General features: G+C 40.6%; 1 protein-coding gene across 8 annotated transcripts in view; it reads right to left on the minus strand.

The window, feature by feature from the left end:
* Positions 1–17,821, minus strand: part of wasf1 (WASP family member 1) — a 51,534-nt gene that overhangs the window by 23,897 nt on the left and 9,816 nt on the right. For 6 of the 8 annotated variants that reach the window (XM_026319521.2, XM_026319527.1, XM_026319526.1 and 3 more), the window contains 2 exons: positions 5,795–5,949; positions 4,552–4,686 (listed from right to left, as the gene is read on the minus strand). In XM_026319521.2, the coding sequence (XP_026175306.1) occupies positions 4,552–4,686; positions 5,795–5,927 (268 nt within the window). In that variant the 5' untranslated portion in view covers positions 5,928–5,949. Of the gene's footprint in view, positions 1–4,551; positions 4,687–5,794; positions 5,950–6,756; positions 6,812–12,126; positions 12,183–17,821 lie in introns of those variants that run through there. The other 2 variants (XM_026319523.1, XM_026319525.1) reach the window with 2 other exon arrangements.

Genomic DNA, 17,821 nt, shown 5'->3' on the forward strand with positions numbered 1-17,821 from the left:
TATTGCTTTTGTTTCTATTGTTTTATGTTGTTATTATAGCACCAAAAGAACGCAGTGTTGTTCCCTGTCATGAGTACTGTATATGAAACAACAATCAATTCCATCTTGACCTTGACACAGAATTTGAATCAAATTGCCAGTCTCTTCACCTCACCCGTATGTGCTGCTTTCTTTTTATTGTTTGTGTGAAAAGCGTACATGAAACCACTGAACCTTGTCTGAATATATCAATTTTTGTTGGGAGTCTCTGACATGTGTATACTGTACATGTGCAAGCCTCATTTGAAATTCTAAATGCCTTTAAGCAAATGACTTGTCTTCCCACTCCAGCTTTTCCAGCCCCAGATGAAAAACAGAGCTACTGAATACCAAATAAAAGGGCTTTACAAAGAAGTAGAGACTTTAGCTATTTTTTTTATACCTTTAATATAGTGTTTTAGCAGCCTTACTAGAAAAGCTTATTTAAATAGACAGAAAGATAGACAGAAATTGATGGAGATATAAGGAAAAGGTTGTGAAATGTGCCAGAGAAAATAAGAGTCAAGGAGGTTTAACAAGCAATAAAGGATAAAAACTAAGGAAAACAGAAAGGCATTTTCGCAATTTGACTGGAAAAATAACAAGAAACCTCCAACAGAATACTAAATCAGAGGGCTTGGTGGACTAATAGAAAAAGAGGGAGGCAGAGAAAGACCATAGCGAACATAAAGGAACAGAGTCCAGAGGGACTTGGGGTGGCTTTGTGGCTCCCATAATGGCCCACAGCCAATGTGCTGATATAACGGTACCATTACATAGGAGATGCAGGCCATTAGTTTGACTGGCTGGACTGATAGGGGGAAGAGAGCCTGACACTACTCAAATAGCATCCACGCAAAATGGTGGGAGAGCACAGATCAATCAGAGAGATGAGAGAGGGCTGGGGAGGACAACAAAGACAGAAGAGGTGTGGGGGAGTGCTTACCGGTCAGGAGAGGACAGGAGGAGGTGGAAACGGGGAGTGGAGGCCTAAAGGGCAAAGTGAGGAAGAATACCCTTTAAAGGCTTAAGGGTCGGTAGGGTGTGGGCAAGGTGAGTGTCTGTTTGTGTGTTTGTGTAGGTGTGTGCGGATGCATCAGATTGAATGTGTATAAATTCATGTGATAAAGCACTTTGACATCAACCGCTGCACCACCACTGACACAGCATACATCACTTTGGCCTGCTCGCCAACCTTCAGCCCAAACATCTTTCACGTCGTCCCCCATCTTAAATTCTGTGTCCTTATGCTTCAGTTTGATAAACCATTATTCACTTCAGTACGTCTTTCTACATCAGCTTTAAGTCCTGTAAGACTACTGCTGTTGTATTTGTGTAAGTGGGCAAACTAAGCTACGCTGCACAGCTTTTATCTGATGATCAGGAGGCACAGTACAAAGAGATTCTCAAACTTTAAACCAATACTGAAATTCATCTCTTTACTGTGTGTCTAAGCTGTGAAGAGAAGTTAAAATTTAGTTCTTGGGTGTAGAAACACTTTTGGGGTATAAAAAGTGCCTGACAGAGGCAATTGGAATAAATGTGAAATATTTAGAGAATCTGGTTTAATCAATAATTGACTGCAACTAAATTTGGCTGGTGTGAAAACAGTCACATTTCAATACATTAAACGCAAACTGGTAAACTTCATTAGATGAAGTTATAATGTTTAAATTGAGGATCTCAGAGGTGTTTGTTACATTCTTTCACGGTGTTTGCAAATGATGTGCCAGTATTTCATGAGAAAACACTCTGGGCTCCAGTTCCTCTGCAAAGTGTCTCACGTTGCAATAATTGGTGACTGTTAAATCTCTGTTAAGGCATATGCTGCTATTTATATGCAGCTTGACTCATTTCTGCAGCTGCATTTTAATCAGTTTACAGTAATCGCTACAGTTCGTGAATCAAAGGAATATTTTTCTTACAGCAAACAGGAGATGTGCTGTGACGAAGAGAAAGTGGTCACAAACAAACACTCAGTGCCTCAAATAACACTTAAATCAATATTACAGGGTAAGCAAAGTTGTTTATACTACAGGGTTATTATATAATTATAAGGTGCCCTCTCTTTCTCTCTCTGTTAAGCCTTTACTTTAATGTAATGTTTAAATAATCGAAGGAAATTACAGCTCTGGCTCTTCAGTACTGCTTGCTTGCAGTGTTCGTTATTATGTTAAAAGTGCTTGTGTCTATTATGTCAAAACCAGTTATGTCTTAGAAAATTAAAACCTTTATTAAGACTTTTGGTCCACTAAATTGCAATTTAACACATTTTGACATTTAAACTGATGCAACTACTGTTGAAATGTTAATGTTTAAACTACAATTTAGCTGCGGATTAAAATCCACTTCCAGAGGAAATATTTCGGTCCACGTCTTCAGTTTGTGGAGTGTTTTGAGAGCCGTATATTCTTACTGTGTCCTCCTCCTGTCTCTTTCATCCTACCCTAACCCCATCCTCCTATATTCATCCCGTCACTGTTCTGATTTATGGTCCCATCTCTTCCCGCACTCATTCCCCTCTCCTTCGCTCCTCTTCTCATGCCGACCACAGAGCCGCACAGACAATTTCAAGGCAGGTCATATGCTTGTGCTAAAAGTATATGCTTCACGTTGTATGGTGGTGTGTGTTTGAGAGTGTGAGGGTAAAGAAAGAGCGAGGACAGGGATTGAAGGGTAGCATTTACAGGAACCCAACCCTTTAGTTTACAAACCCCTCCCATAATCTTTCTGCCACATTCAGCTCATATTTTGCCTCTGTCAAGTAGGCAACACACACCACTACACTACCTTCTTCTTACTGGCACTTGATTGACAAATCTTTAATGAATAATAGTCCAGAAAAGTGTTTGTGATATATATATATATATATATATATATATATATATATATATATATTTTTTTTTTTTTTTTTTTTTTTTTTTGCATTTACAAGATGACTTAATTTGGTTATGATTGATACAATGGAGGAGTTGAACTGAGTGAGGAAATCTGTGTAACCTAAAAAGGAGGCTATTTCAACCTGTCCCAGAAAATTCTGCAGTACAATCCTTTTCCACTCCACTGCTTTTGCTGCAGTGCCCTGTATTATGCACCCATGACTCTATCCTTCCATCTTTTTACTCTCCTCCCTTCCCACTCCCCCTCCACCATACACACACACTTAAACTGCAACTGAGCGGATCCTTATCCAGTGTCTCTCAAGCCAATGCTTCAAGCTAAAGCAGGAGAGTCAGGCTTATTTATGAAGGGAGATAAAGCTGAGGACCACATGCACAGATGTTGACACATGCGCACGTCGACGCACACACAGAATCACACACAATTAAAGACAGATACGTTCCTTGGAAATGAGTAAGAAGCCTTTTGGCAAACCGATACAAAGACTGGCTTTGTTGTTACTTGGGCATTTCCCAAAGTAGATCTGTAGTTGTGCATCTAATTAGACTGATGTTAATATCTTATCCTCTGCAGGGTAATATAGCAAACCTTAGTCAGTGTGTGCTTGCCCTTCAACCTCTGTGAGATAATATGGTCTGAATTACCAGCTGAGGCACTGTGCACATTAGCTGTCCACAATTAGATCACAATTATTTAATTAGCACAGGTACAGTGAGTGGACAGGTTGTGGAGAAAGGGTGGGGAAGTGGGACATGGTGAGAGAGTGATGAGCTGAAGAGGAGGCTGTTTTGCAGAGTAAGAGAAAAAAATGGAGGGTAGAACGGGAAACATGTCAGGCTGAAAGTTGTGAGTAATCTGGGTCCTGGTTGAAACGCAAACCCACAATTCTGTAAAAACTAAGAAACAATTCATGGTCTTGTAAAAAAAAAAAAAAAAAAAAAAAAGCCTGTACCAAAGCCTGTGTTTGTATTCACTGAAAAGTCATAAGAAGGTAGTATAACCCAGTGAGCAATTTATTGTCTCTGTGTCAGTGACAAGGAAGCAGTTAGAGTAGCTTTGTGCAAAGCCGTAAACACAGTGCTGACCCATGGGAAATCGATGCGGCACTTTGGAGCATGGTATTACACTTCTGTGATTCTCTTTCTTTTTACTTTGCACCCACAGCACTCTGCTCTAGTTACACTATCCTGTCATCCTGCTTCCCCTCTCAGAATTACCTGGCTTTCCTCGCTGTCTCGCAGATTATCACATTCCTTTTTTATTATTATTGCTCATCACAGATACAACCGGACCACATATCCAATTTCTCCTCACAAAGAAAATGCCTTTAGTGCCTAAATGAGGATCCAGGCAAAATGAGAGAATATTTCAAATAGAAGCTTCAGTTTGTACTATTGGGGGTGAACAATGACACCACCCGATAGCTGCCTTTTCCTGTAATAACAGCCATAAACTCTGGTTAGGTGGGTTCCATCACTCAGCTGAAACACACACACACACCACAAGCGCACATCCACTTTTGTGCAGTAACACACACACACAGCTGAAATAAGAGAGGAGAAGGTGTGAAGCTGAAAAGAAAGAGGCAAGAGATTAATTGTGTATGTGTCTGTGTTTGATTACAGTACTCACATTCCTCTTCTTTGGGGTCCAGCTGTGTGACACTGATAGAGAGACGATCCACACGCTCCTGCAGGGAATTGACCCGGAAAGAGAAGGAGTGGGCCTCATTGAACAGCTCTCCAAACAGGTCTTCTGCATATTTACCTGCACACATACACACAAGTGCACACACAAGTCAACACTAAATACCTAAAAATGCATTTCATACCTATGTAGTACACAATTATAAGAACCAACAAAGTACGAAAGTGGAGAAAAAGTACCTGCATAGCACTGAAAAGGATCATGTGGAATGATTAAATATATTCTTTTTAAAGTCATTAACACGTAATATGTTTATATGCAGTGATAATCAGACAGATGATTAATTTTCTAAATAGATACCTAATGTTTATTAGAGTTTCTCTTCGGTAGACAATTTCCATTTTCACAGAGCTCTAAGTTACATCAACTGACTCTGGGGACTTGTTTTGAAAGGGCAGACTAAAATCTTTTGTCAGACACAATTTGTCAGACAGTAAACTAAAAGTGCTGTTCTTTTTCTATGTCAAGCAGCATAGTTTTAAAGATGTGCAATTACTGAGACTGAGAGTTTGAGACACGCTCTGTCAGTAGTGACTGGAATTCCCTGAGGAACCTATCGTTGCAGGCTGACTGCTCTGATGGAGACGTTGAGTGCTAGAGATGTTTTGCCACAGACAGTTGTGTGATACTGATGTAGGGGAAAAAAAGCACGATGCAGATAAATTGAGGAGGAAAACTGTTAGTTTTTTGCTTCATTTTTCTGTAACAGAAACACATGTCTTTGTCCTACTTTGGTTTGCAGCCCAAGTTCTGATCTGCTATTTGCAGGCAAGGTGTTCCTTGTTGCAGGTCTTCCACCAGTTCCTTCATGCACTGTATTAGGATTTACTCTAAATCTGATTAAATTCATGTGAAATCATGAGTCATGGCTATATAGTGCAATATACACTGTGTTTTCGCACTCTTCCCAGCACAAATCTTTACATTAGACACTTAATACACTTAATGTGCCCATTTAAACAAGTAGGAAAATATAAATACTTAAATAGAATGAAAACTGATTGACAGGTAGGCATTAGCTGACTCAGTTCCTAATAGCTTAATGGTCAGCCAACTGACTTCTGGAGAAAAGGTGAGTGTATGCCATGTTTGTATATTTAAGTAACGTTGAGAGAATGTGTGTGCATGTGTGTTCACTTGTGTGTGCTGGTGTCCTTGTGCTACTGACTGAGGCTGCTGAGCTGGCGGATGACGTTGGCCAAGGAGATGTTAGTCACACACTCCAGCTCGTTCTTGATGTTTTTTGGCAGCGCCGTGTGGCACAGGTGCCTGGGCTCGATGGTGCGCTTCACCAGCGGCATCCTTCTGCTGCGACACCACTACCTGAAGAAGTCGGACAGACAGGAACAGAGAAGGGAGTGGGAGTGGAGGGGAGAAAAAATGTCATTACAGCACCAATTCTTGCAACAGACTTCGTGATTTTGCTGTTTACTAATGTCAGACTCGGTAGAATGGCGATAAATCTTGATTGTTTTGCCAATCACAAAATATTTATCTAAACCTAGAGAATAGGAGGCCCAGAGAACCATTAGTGTAAGAGAAAGATAGATGACAAAGGGCATGTAGGGAGTGAATGACAGTGTGAGAAGAATGGCTGAACAAGATCCCGGAGAAATATAAAATGCAGCTGAACAGCGGGGAAGAAATGTTTTTGCTAAAAGCCATGTTGCCTCATCTGTTTCACTGACTTGGTGCTGTCTTGTCCTTTTCATCATGCATAGCCTGGCTAACATACCTCAGCACTTTGTCTGCCCACTCATCCATGCTAATGGCATTAAGACTGCAGTGTTTGGATGCTTAGCCCAGGCTGGCCAAAACAACCAAAGAGACAGCGGCTGCAAGGATGCAGACTCAGAATGTATTTATAAAAACTATACTACTTGCACATAATGCCCATGTTTTACCATAACACATGAAGAAACTACAATGAACTGTTCAAATTGATCAGACTATACATATTCATGCAGCTGTATGAGGCTGTGAATGTTAGTATGCTCATGACAACGCCAAAATAACAGTGTATAGCAGGTATATTGTTTAACATTTAATGTGCAGCATGCCCACATTAGCTAATTAGTATTAAACTCAATTCAGTTGTTGCCATAAGCCAACGTAATGGAGAAACCTGACCTGACAATAGTCCTAGGTGAGAAGTCAGATGACCACCAAAGTGAGTGTAAACATCCTGATGGGAACATAAACATTTGTACTAAAATTATTTCAAGTCATCCGTCAAACTAAGCTATTTCACTAGCAGCTACAAATGATAGCCTCATGGTAGCTCTATAAGAAATGTTACAAGATCATTTGTTATCTGGGAACCATCAATGTGTGTACACAAACATGCCAGTCCATCCAGACGTTGCTGAGATATTTTAGTATGAACTAAAGTGATGGACCAACTGACAGCCCAGCGTTGCCATTTCTAAAGCCATGCCACAATGTCACATGTAACTGCCAGTGATGACTGAAACCATATAAGAGTTAAAATAACAGATTAAATCATAAGAGCTTTATGATTCTGCATAAATGGACATGCAAACAACACACTGTCTCACCGCGTTTGTTTAAATTAAAGGACGCATGTGCAGTGATGTGGAGATCAGGCGCTCAGATAGACTGACTGACTGGGCTTGATAGTGATCAGGACTTGTTAAAGCGAATATAAAACTTTAATTGACGCCTCCTCCTTTTAATATCCTGTAATATTTTCAACAGTGTTGCTGTCACTGAGGAACAAACATGATTATTGACCATATCCATAAAAATGTAGGGCATGGAAGGCTATTCTAGGAAGTGGCCCAGCTATGGATGGTTAGAGGGGGAAAAGTGAGGGTGTCCAGTAAAAGGCTTTGTTGAGGTGATTCATCTTGGAAGCATCTTAATGGGGGCAACATTGCCCATAAAAGGAAAGAATGAGAACACACACCTCTCTAAGACGTTTCTAATGTGGTTCGAATGAGGCGTGCTGGTGATGTTATCGCGACACAAACCCAAACAGACGACCCTGCACATCTATAAAAAACAAGACACCCTCTCTGCTCATCAGAGATTTTTTTTTTGTGTGTTTCCTCCTTTAACCTCTCTACCACTTCCTGATGGTGACCACAGTCAACTTAAAAACACAAAACAGCAAGAAGAATGATATCAAACCACAATCTCAAATGATAAATGGCTGTCACTTAAAGGAATGGTTTAACATTTAGGGATCCATAACACTCTCCTAGATTTACAAACCTTAAACAATACAAATGTTATAACTAATTTGAGTATCAGTCTAATCTTCTTAAAGCTGAGCTGCATTTCGTTTTGCACAATCTTAATCCACACAGTGTGTCAACATCCCATTCTCCTTTACAACATCCCCTTCTTTGAGATGAATGTCAAAAATCAATACGGCATTTATTTCCCTTTATTCTTCTCGGCGGCTTGCTTTAGGAGAACTATAAGTATATTTTGTATATTCAGCTTATCTCTGGGGTACAGGTGTACAGAGAGAAACAGACATAGAAACAGAAAGGCAAACAGACCTTAAATCAGTCAGTCATCGCTGTGTTTATTTATTTGCCATGCATACACAATAGCTTATTTAACAGAAATAGACACATACACACATGGATGATGACAAATGTATCTGCCGGGCAAGCTCATGCTGTTTTTGTACCCCTCCCCCTCTCCGTGCTCATCACTCCCTCTTCAAGGTTTCTCTCCTCCCTCATCTTTCCACAGAGGAATGTGTTGTCCTTTTAACAACCTTCCTCCTGCCTAGTGGGTCATAAGAGTTATTTCTGACAATGATGGAGAACAGATTTGTTTAAAGGGGGAAATAAAAACAATAATGGAAAATTAAGCTTTAAGAAAGCAGTGGAAAAAAAGCCGACACAGAGGATCAACCGTCTTTTGCCATTTAAAAAAAAAAAAAAAAAATTATACATTTATATTTATTGACTTTATAGAAAATAAATATTTCATGGGTATCAGGGAAACAGATTCCAAAATAAAGCAGAAGTAGATGAAAGAGAATCATCATCCACTCCAACCCCCTAAGCCCCATAACATAAAAATAGGCGTTCAGTGGTGATGTGGATTCTGCCTGCCTGAGCTCCTTAGGATGGGAGATCTTGATTCTTTCCTCTTTTGGTCCCATATACAGATGCTCAGAGGTTCTGCTCAATCTTTTTTCAATTTTCAGAGTAATTCAAACAAACCATAAAAACACTTATAAAATTAATCTCTAGCTAAGGATTCAGAAAGTGCACTGTACACTCTGCACTTGTGCTATAGAGAAATAGTGATTTGGCTCCATTCCCATTGTTGTTTTGGTCTCTGTTGTGGATCGAGTGCATGAAAGAATGGTTAGGCTACAAGATTATATATTTGCATAATGCGTCTGAAAAATATTAACTTAAAATAATGTCTCTTTCCATTATGACAGGCTCAATTCCATTTTCTTCATATGTTGGCAAATTACTAGAGCAAATACTGTTAAGTTGCCTTGCATTTCAAAAACTTCCTTGGACTGTCATCACAGTGCATGCACGTGTGTGTGTGTGTGTGTGCGGGCGTGCGTGCGTGCGTGCGTGCGTGATTAATGACTGCAGTATACATTTGCTGCCTCAATGGACGTAAGTTAATTCAAGACTGCACAGGAGGGAAGCTTTTCTCTACAGAGGAGGAACATGTGAGCACTCACATACAGTATAAGCACATACATGCTGCACATTTCTGCCGAGGTTTCCATAGCATACTATGACATGATGATATATGACAGTGCCGTTCTCATGACAGTGGTGCTTTCCTATGAGAAATGCTTGCACATCATCCCAGTTCTGACAGGAAAAAAAAAAAAAAGCAAAAAGAGGCCATTAGAAGGAAACCGAAAGAGAGAGACAAACTCAAGAACACTAAACGCCACATCAACGTGAGGGCACTTAACAAGGTGGAATCACTAGCACTTTCCAGCATGAGTAAAAGGGCTTAATAAGTGACACTTGAAACCAAAAGGTTTACTCCACACAGAGTGCTCCAGCACCAGATAAACAGAGGATGTTCATCATGACCAGTAAATGTCAAGACCTGTCAAGGAGTTTTTCACTGACACTGGAGCTCATAAAATATTTCAACATATGCAACTGTCCATGACAACAGTCTGATTATGCAATTCAATAGATATTTACTGTAATGTTATGCTGTTGTAATGAGATGCTGTTGAGGGTAGCACATAATATTCTACTTAGAACTAATATAGTTTGCGATCTAGCAAGCTCAAGCAATGTAAATTATCTAGCCAGCAGGTTTTACATGCAAAACAAAAGCCTATTAGATGATCCTGAATTAAAAGCGTTTGTGTGTATGTAAGACGATCACTCTTGAAACTCTTCGGACACAACAAATAATGCTGCAGAAACTGAATATGAGAATGAATGTCCAGACGGAATGATTAGCCTAAATCAAGCGCGTCAACTTACCTCAGTGTCTCAGCCAAAAGATCCACTGAAAAATGTGCACATTTCTGTTTTCTGATTCAGTCAGCAAAGCATCTGATAGACACTGGCACAAGAACTATGGTTTCCCTATATGTTTCCCCTTAGTTACTTTCCTCACTGTGCCATACCAGTAAAACAGAGGAAGGCCACCCCTGCAGCCCAATGAAGTCAAATCAAATCAGGGATGATCACTTATCAGAAATATTTCACATACCTGCTCTTTCTTCCTTTTTTCCACCCAGTTTACAGGCTAGCCAGCTTCTTCCCTCTCTGCAACCCCTTACCACTGTTCTCCTACTTTTACAGCCCATTCATCTTGGGTGGTGCTTCCCGCTGTCACCTATCACCATGGCAACGGCTGCAGTGGGATGTCATTGGTCACTTTATAGTATCCCAAGAGAGGCAGAGGCAAAGAAGGTGGATGGGGGGGAAAGGAAAGGAGCATGGAAGGAGGAGTGACAGGGCTTGGATCCAGGTGATGGGTGAAAACTATGGTAGCAACTGATGAATGAATGCAATACGAGAGAAAGAATAAGGAAGCACAAAGCAGGGTGAGAGACGGCACGTGCCATTGGAGAGCTGGGGGCCTCCAATGGTGCGGCTCATTGCACGCGGGACAATATGTCCAACTAGAGGCTCTAATGAATCGTAATGGAGCATTTACTCACTCACACTGGCACACAATATAGCTTCAGACCTCTCTATATGAAGCCAAGTCAAGTCAATAGGCCAAGTCAAGGGCTCTTTATTTGGATGTTTTGAAAGAGCTACCAGACCCTGATTACACAACCAGCTGCAATTAGATACACATATAACCATACAAAAACAACCAGCGTTTTCTGTAGTTTTTTTTTTCAACAAAAAAAGAAAAGGTAAAAAGAAATTAATAATAAAAAATACTGATGTGTATAGAAAACAGACAGATCTTATCAGACATGAATAGGCAACTGACATCCAGCGGTGATCCAATTCTTTTAGCAGCAGTCACTGGTGCTGTAAAAGGAAAAGCAGAACGATAGGAGCCACGGAAAAAGCAGCTAGCAGAAACTATACTGAAATGACCTCTGCTTTCTGAAATAAGCCAGATCTCATCATTAAGTGATGTAAAATTCATGATCTGAACAGTTAGTCTAGCTGATTTCTCACTGGATCACCATGAAACAGAATCCAACACAAGGCGCAGATTAATGAATCTGGTTTCCTCCAACTGCTCAAAAACAGTTTGGTCGGCTCTTTAAAGATATAGTGTGATGGGAAACCAGTGGCAGAAGTGGCGGAAAATGTATATATGGACACACAAATGTATACATACATTTAAATTAACGTTTTTACCCAAGTTGAAACTTGAGCTCCCTAGCAGCAGTGACTATGCTTCCTGTATGTCTAATGGTGCTGACTGAAAATCCTCTTTTATATGTAGTCTTATATAAATAACAAACATTTATAACTAACATTACTGCCAACAGCAAGCTCGAAAAAATATGTAAAGCCTTAAATACTGTTTAGTACCATCTAAGGCCTTTTTTTATGAAACAGAATTTAATGCTCTTTCAGGCTTCTCAAGACCTGCAGAGAAAAAGTGCTGTCACTAAAAGTAACTGCGGCAGCTGTTTTTGTAATTTATTACTGTTATTGACATCCTGCAATTGCAAAGATTTAACAGTTCAATTGCTGGAAAAGACCCATGAGTTATTTATTAACACACTCACTCAATCAAAGTTACTTTATTAAACCTTAAATCAAAATGCATTCACACTAATGTACTGTACTCTGTCTAAAATCCTTCCTAAGAACCAAATCACAGCTCAAGTGCAGGTTCACAGTTCAAGTGCATCCCATAATATTGAGCCCGAACATTTTTGTCCTTTGTCCAGTGATTTGGGGAATTTGCGGTGCACTTTCTATGCAATGAACAGCTGCAAACACAACAACATGGACATCTCATCTGGAAAGCTGGCAGAGTCACAGCAGACAATAGCACAGAGAGAGCAGAGATCAAACTGGCAAAGCTTACCAGCAGCTGGTTTAAATCAGTAACGCAGACATGCGGTGCAGGGCAGCTATCATGGCTCCTTTTCCCAGAAAAAAAAAGCAGGAAAAAAGAAATTGTACATTGTCAAACTCAAAACTTTTCAAGGGCCTGCTGTTTCCTTTAGCTGGATAAAACTTTTCATTTTGGGACTGCAGAGGCTCAACAGGAAAAATATGTCTCAGTTCTTCTTTTTTAGTTCTTCTTTTTTGTTATTGTAGAGAGACAGCTATAAATGTTTAAATGCTATTAGTTCTTTAATTTTCTCTCATATTCTCCTAAAAACAGCTCAGATGGCCAGACCCTTTTAATCATAATATAAGCCTGAATTTGTTGGCTCCCTATGAATAAAACTTAATCAAAGGTTATTGGGAAGTTAGAAAAAAAAGACATTTCCAAACTCATTGAGAAAATGCTAAAGAAGGTCTGACTCAGTCTGTGAGATGCCCCACCTCACCCTGCTGCACCCACTGTGAAGAGCATGGTGGTGTCAGTGTGTTTTCACAGACACTCTCCCTCATACAGTTCTCCCGTCAGAACTGGTGGGATACATCTTAAAATTTTTCTAACTTTCCAAAACCAACAATCTGACAAGCACACCCATTTCACATAAGAATTGGCCAGATGTGTAAAACATTGTAGGTGTTATGGCACTCCTCAGGTGTTCATTTTCGTCATTCTCATTCACTCAGGCATTCATTCATCAAACAGCTAGTTGAGTCACATTTCAGTACTTGAAATGAAGCACAACACAAATTCTTTTGAAAAAAGACCATAATGGATTATCCATAATGGATTCTAGTGAGCCCCTTGGGAATACTTAAAAACTTTTGATATCAGACTCGGTCGTCGAAATGAGCATTTCAAGCATAACCCTGTTCTTAATGCTGTGCTGCTGTTAGAAACAGGCTGTCAAATTTGACAGAATAGGAGATCTCGAGCCTCTGCACAGTAAGACGTCCCTGGTGCACATGTGCAGAACCAAATAACATGCACAAATACATGTTGCAATTCTCAGACAGCAATCTTCAAAGCTCTATGCAAATAGTAGGCCAATATCAGCAAAATAACCACACACACACACACACACACACACAGACACACACACATACTAACACACTCACCCGTCCATTTGAGACTACAACCTCCCAGTTCCCCCACTCATCGCAACTTATCACGTTGGCAAAACATAACATGACATGTGCCAGAGTGTCTTCCTGCCAATTAATATTCCGTACCAGCCGGCACCATTTCAGTGGTGAGACGACAACTTCCAGGCCTTCACCAGCGAGGTGCAATAACATACACACACACAGACCTCTTGTTGTCAGGCTAAAAATACACCTGCAGCACCAGTGCTGTCAGGTTAGACAACTATGCTAACTAGGTTTGCCAGTAGCAGGAAACTTTACAGACTGCTTGTGGCAAGGAATCTGGGTATATAATAATCTTAATTCCTTGCCTCAATAAGCCTGAGTTTTTAACTGCATTGAGAGGTTTTTTTTTTTGCCATGCAGTCGAACTTGTGCATAAACACAGACTATTCTTAAAGAGCTGTAAACTTTTTTTCAAGGTGCAGACTTGCACCACAAGGCCTCATGCTAGGCCGTAGCCATTTTTCACCTAACAGTAAAATGTCCCAATCAGGCGAGAGTGTGAAGCAAGGCAGCCATTTAGCACTACAGCTTGCCTCTTCTTTTCACACAGCCAGCACTGATCAAAGTCAGCATCCTGGCACACTGCACTCAGATGGTGCTCAGGTAGTCAGGTGGCACAGATTCACTGGCTGGTTGGTTTTCTGTAAACAAGTTTCTGGAGTTGCTTTAGACAACAAACTAAAAGCAGCTCAAATGCTGAAAACACTAAATGAAAATCCCGGCCTGCGAATTAAAAATGTAGTCAAAGCTGCGCACATATGTATCACACTTCATATCTTTATGTATAAAATTAAACAGCTGTTGCTGTTATGTTTCCTTCCCTCACAGACATCCCCCCTTCCATTCAATGTTTTCTATGAATAAACCTCATTGTGAGTCAACAGTAGCTTACTGTACACTATACTTTACATTCAGAGGATGATCAATGATGAATCCTACATTGAGTGAGTAGTTGGACACAGACCATATTATAGTTTGCTACATAGACATTTGATTGCTTCAGACATTCATTTAGCCAACATGCTTTATTCCACTGTAGACTTGCACAACTAAATATTCATGGACGTCTGTGTGCCAACAGCAATGAGGAGAGTGTCTGATGAACAAACAGACTCAAAGAAGTTTATCTGCTGAGTACACAGAAACCCAGTGGTATGAATAATGAAAGCCTGCTGCTCAATAATAAATGTCTGCATGCTCGTACTGTGCAGCTGCGCTTGTTTGGCCTGTGAGGAAAATTTCATTATACCAGTTCCCTTGCCGTTTATGCAGGCATGAAGGACATGCACACAAACTAACCACAGCATAGAGCTGCAAAGACAGAAAATACGGTCATGAAAGGAAAGAAGAAGAAAATCACCACCAAAGTGCAAGTGTACGCATGCCTTCTCACGAGACCAAGGCACAGAAGTGCTATTCAAGCCTGTTAGCAGAGCAAAACACTTAAATAAAGTGGGCCTGCCTGCCAAATGAAACATGAGCTATTTCATTCATTATGTCCCCTCATTTGGTAGTCAATAGATATTGGAAGGGTGTTGTCCCTCAAGAATACACAACTGCGCTTTGTCACAGAAGATGGAACCGGTCCCGCCAGCTACATAATACCACAGGTGACAGGTGCGTATATAAATGTTAAAAGATTTAAGTCTAAAAAAGACCCTCAGCTTCTATTGCATGTTAGAAAAAAGCTCCAATGCAGAGATGGTGGTCCAGACCTTTGTTGGAAAAAGTACAGCAGCATGATATGTAGAAGGAGAGAGTGAGGCAGCTTGAGGCACAGTTTTTAAAAAAACAGTGTGGGTGGTATCAGGGGAATGAGATAAAGAGATCATTTTCTCTCATTCACATCAATGACTAAAACCACACCGGTGGCAGGATTGTGAATAAAAGTCACTTTCTTCAGGGCCTAATACCTCATTGATGTTGTGATTTCTTTTCAATATATTGCAATACAGCAAAGTGTACTGTGACTGCTGTATCTAACCCAGAGGGGAACATGTCAACAGCAATTACAGTTTGAATGCAAGGTACATTAATCACAAGATTTGGCACTCAATTTTCCACATCTGAAGTGTCTTTTTAATTATCATCACCCTTCTCTCTACTTACGTAATTCTAGTAAGAAGGCACAAATACAGCCCACTGTGGATGAACTGTTCTTCTATCATCTAAGAAGACGTCATGGTCAAAGAATGAAAAAGCAGAGTGGTGTGTCAGGTGATGTAACTTGGCGACAAAATGTCTTTCTCTCTCTCATGCACCACTGCAGGCACTGAGGGAAATGTGTAAATACCGGCCAACGAAAAACGTTAAATCTTTCACTTCAAAAAGCTGCTGACCATATGTTGGCCATTGGATTGAACTAACTGCTATTGATTATTAAGCGTAAATAATCCCATTGCTTTACACAGCTGTTAAAACCATATTTTGAAGTCAAACTTTCCGCGGTGTCACATGTTTACTAGTATCTAAATGTAGGCTGACATCATTACAGCAACCGGGTTGCACTGAACATTGATAGAGTAGGGTCAATTAGACCCCAACAACAGATTAAACAACCCATTTACACTCTTTCAGTAAAGTGAGTGGGACCTGGCAGCAGCTGAGGGGTAGATATGTGAGGAAGAGAAAGTAGAGAGGAAGCAGGAGGATTTGTGGGATAAATTGGACCGATCAGAGAGTGCCCACGGCAGCTGTGCAATCCTCTCATAGGCTGTCCCTTGTATTTGTGTGTAATGTGACAGCCTCTGTGTGTGTGTATGTGTATGCCTGAGAGAGGATGTTGGGAACAAAGTGCTGGCAGAGCAGGGTGGTGATGGTTAGTGAAGGTGCCCTTGCTGCGAGGGGGCCTGAGGTGGTGCCAGTGGGTACACAACAGCAGGACTGACCACTGGGATGAAACCAAGTCTTAATTGAGTCAGCTACACTCAGTTAACTAGACCCAAGACAAAACATGGCAAGTTAAGTTTAATGCTACACAAGGAAGCATGTCGTGAGTTATGTTTAAATATAGTGCACATTTTAGCCCACTGGCACTTTTTTTTGGGCCAATTACGATGATAGAGATTTTAAAAACTCCAACAACTATTTAAGTTTTTCTACAGAAATACATATTTTAGATCCTTTACATCTTGTTATTAAAGAACTGTGGCGAAACTATGTAGTGAGATGGACATTTCAGTGAAGGTCACTGGGGCTGGAGCTCATGGTTGACGCATAGAGACAAACATTCACACTCACATACACGTAATTTAGTGCTGCCAGTTACCCTAACCCCAAACTGTGGGATGAAGCCAGAAAAAAAAAACAGATAAAATCATCTAGTTTTCAAAACGATTAGTTCTAAATAATCAATACATTTTAAAAACAGTGCAATTGTTGTCCAATATAAATCAGTGATGAAACTACAGATGTCACTGCATCAGTGTGTATATCACATGTTAGAACTACCTTTTCTCACACACAAGCCCAGGTCACCTATTAGGTGAGAGCAATAGGTGGTACCACAGAGGCAGGCAGGCGAGCTGCGGTTGGTTACTGTCCTCTGGGTATTTCTCCAGGTATAGAAACAGCATGCTCATCAGGGGTCAAAAAGTCAGCTGCAGCCATCATGCGACCCTTGTCTGTTGACATCTCAGCACCCCCACATAGTCCAGACAGCTATACTTAAAAATATCACTCCAAGGCAAAATGGTGGGTTGGCGTTCTCTGCATTCAAATGGAAATAGAACGGTGGCGGTAGGAAAGAATGAATCTCTGTGGAGCAAAAGTGCCTGAAGAAGACAAAATGTGGTCTAACATGCTTGTATTAACAGCACTATAGAAGCCTGACTCAATTTAAGCCATGGCAATCCACTTACACTGCCATTATATTGAACAAAGATAAAGACACTGATTCTCGGTGCCTGCCAGGCAGTTGTTCCCAAGGACTGAGCTAAGATTTTTAAATTGTGGCAGACTGTTACTTAAGACGTCTGCATGATTCAATTCATATATTTAGATGAAGACTGAGTGCTGCATAGGGGAGTCCAGATGATCACAATCAACAGACACAAAACAACATTCAATCCACACGGTAGACATACACACACGCGCACACACACATCAAGTTGATCATTAGATCAAGCCCAGTGCAGGGTCTTGTCTCTGGTGAAGGCGATCAGGATGACAATTGGAGAGACAGGATGGAGAGACAAAAGCACCCCTCAGTCCCTCTTGTTTTTGGCTGTCACCAGGCATTGTGAGGCTTTCTGTTTGTCTCCAGTCAACACATCTTGAAAGAGAAGCAAATCCAATTCTTCCTGCAGGGACAAAGCCTCTCACTGTCCTATTCTCTCCTCATGGCTGCCTCTATTTTTTACCTTGTATCAGTCGGCATATTTCAAGCCTCCAGCATTCTCTTCAGTGTTAAGTGAGGCTGCTGTATATATATATATATATATGTGTGTGTGTGTGTGTGTGTGTGTGTGTGTGCGTGTGTGTCTGTATGAGTGTGTACAAATGCACAAGTAAGAGCATAAGAA

This window comes from Mastacembelus armatus, chromosome 24 (assembly GCF_900324485.2).
Source record: "Mastacembelus armatus chromosome 24, fMasArm1.2, whole genome shotgun sequence".
Lineage (NCBI taxonomy): Eukaryota > Metazoa > Chordata > Actinopteri > Synbranchiformes > Mastacembelidae > Mastacembelus > Mastacembelus armatus.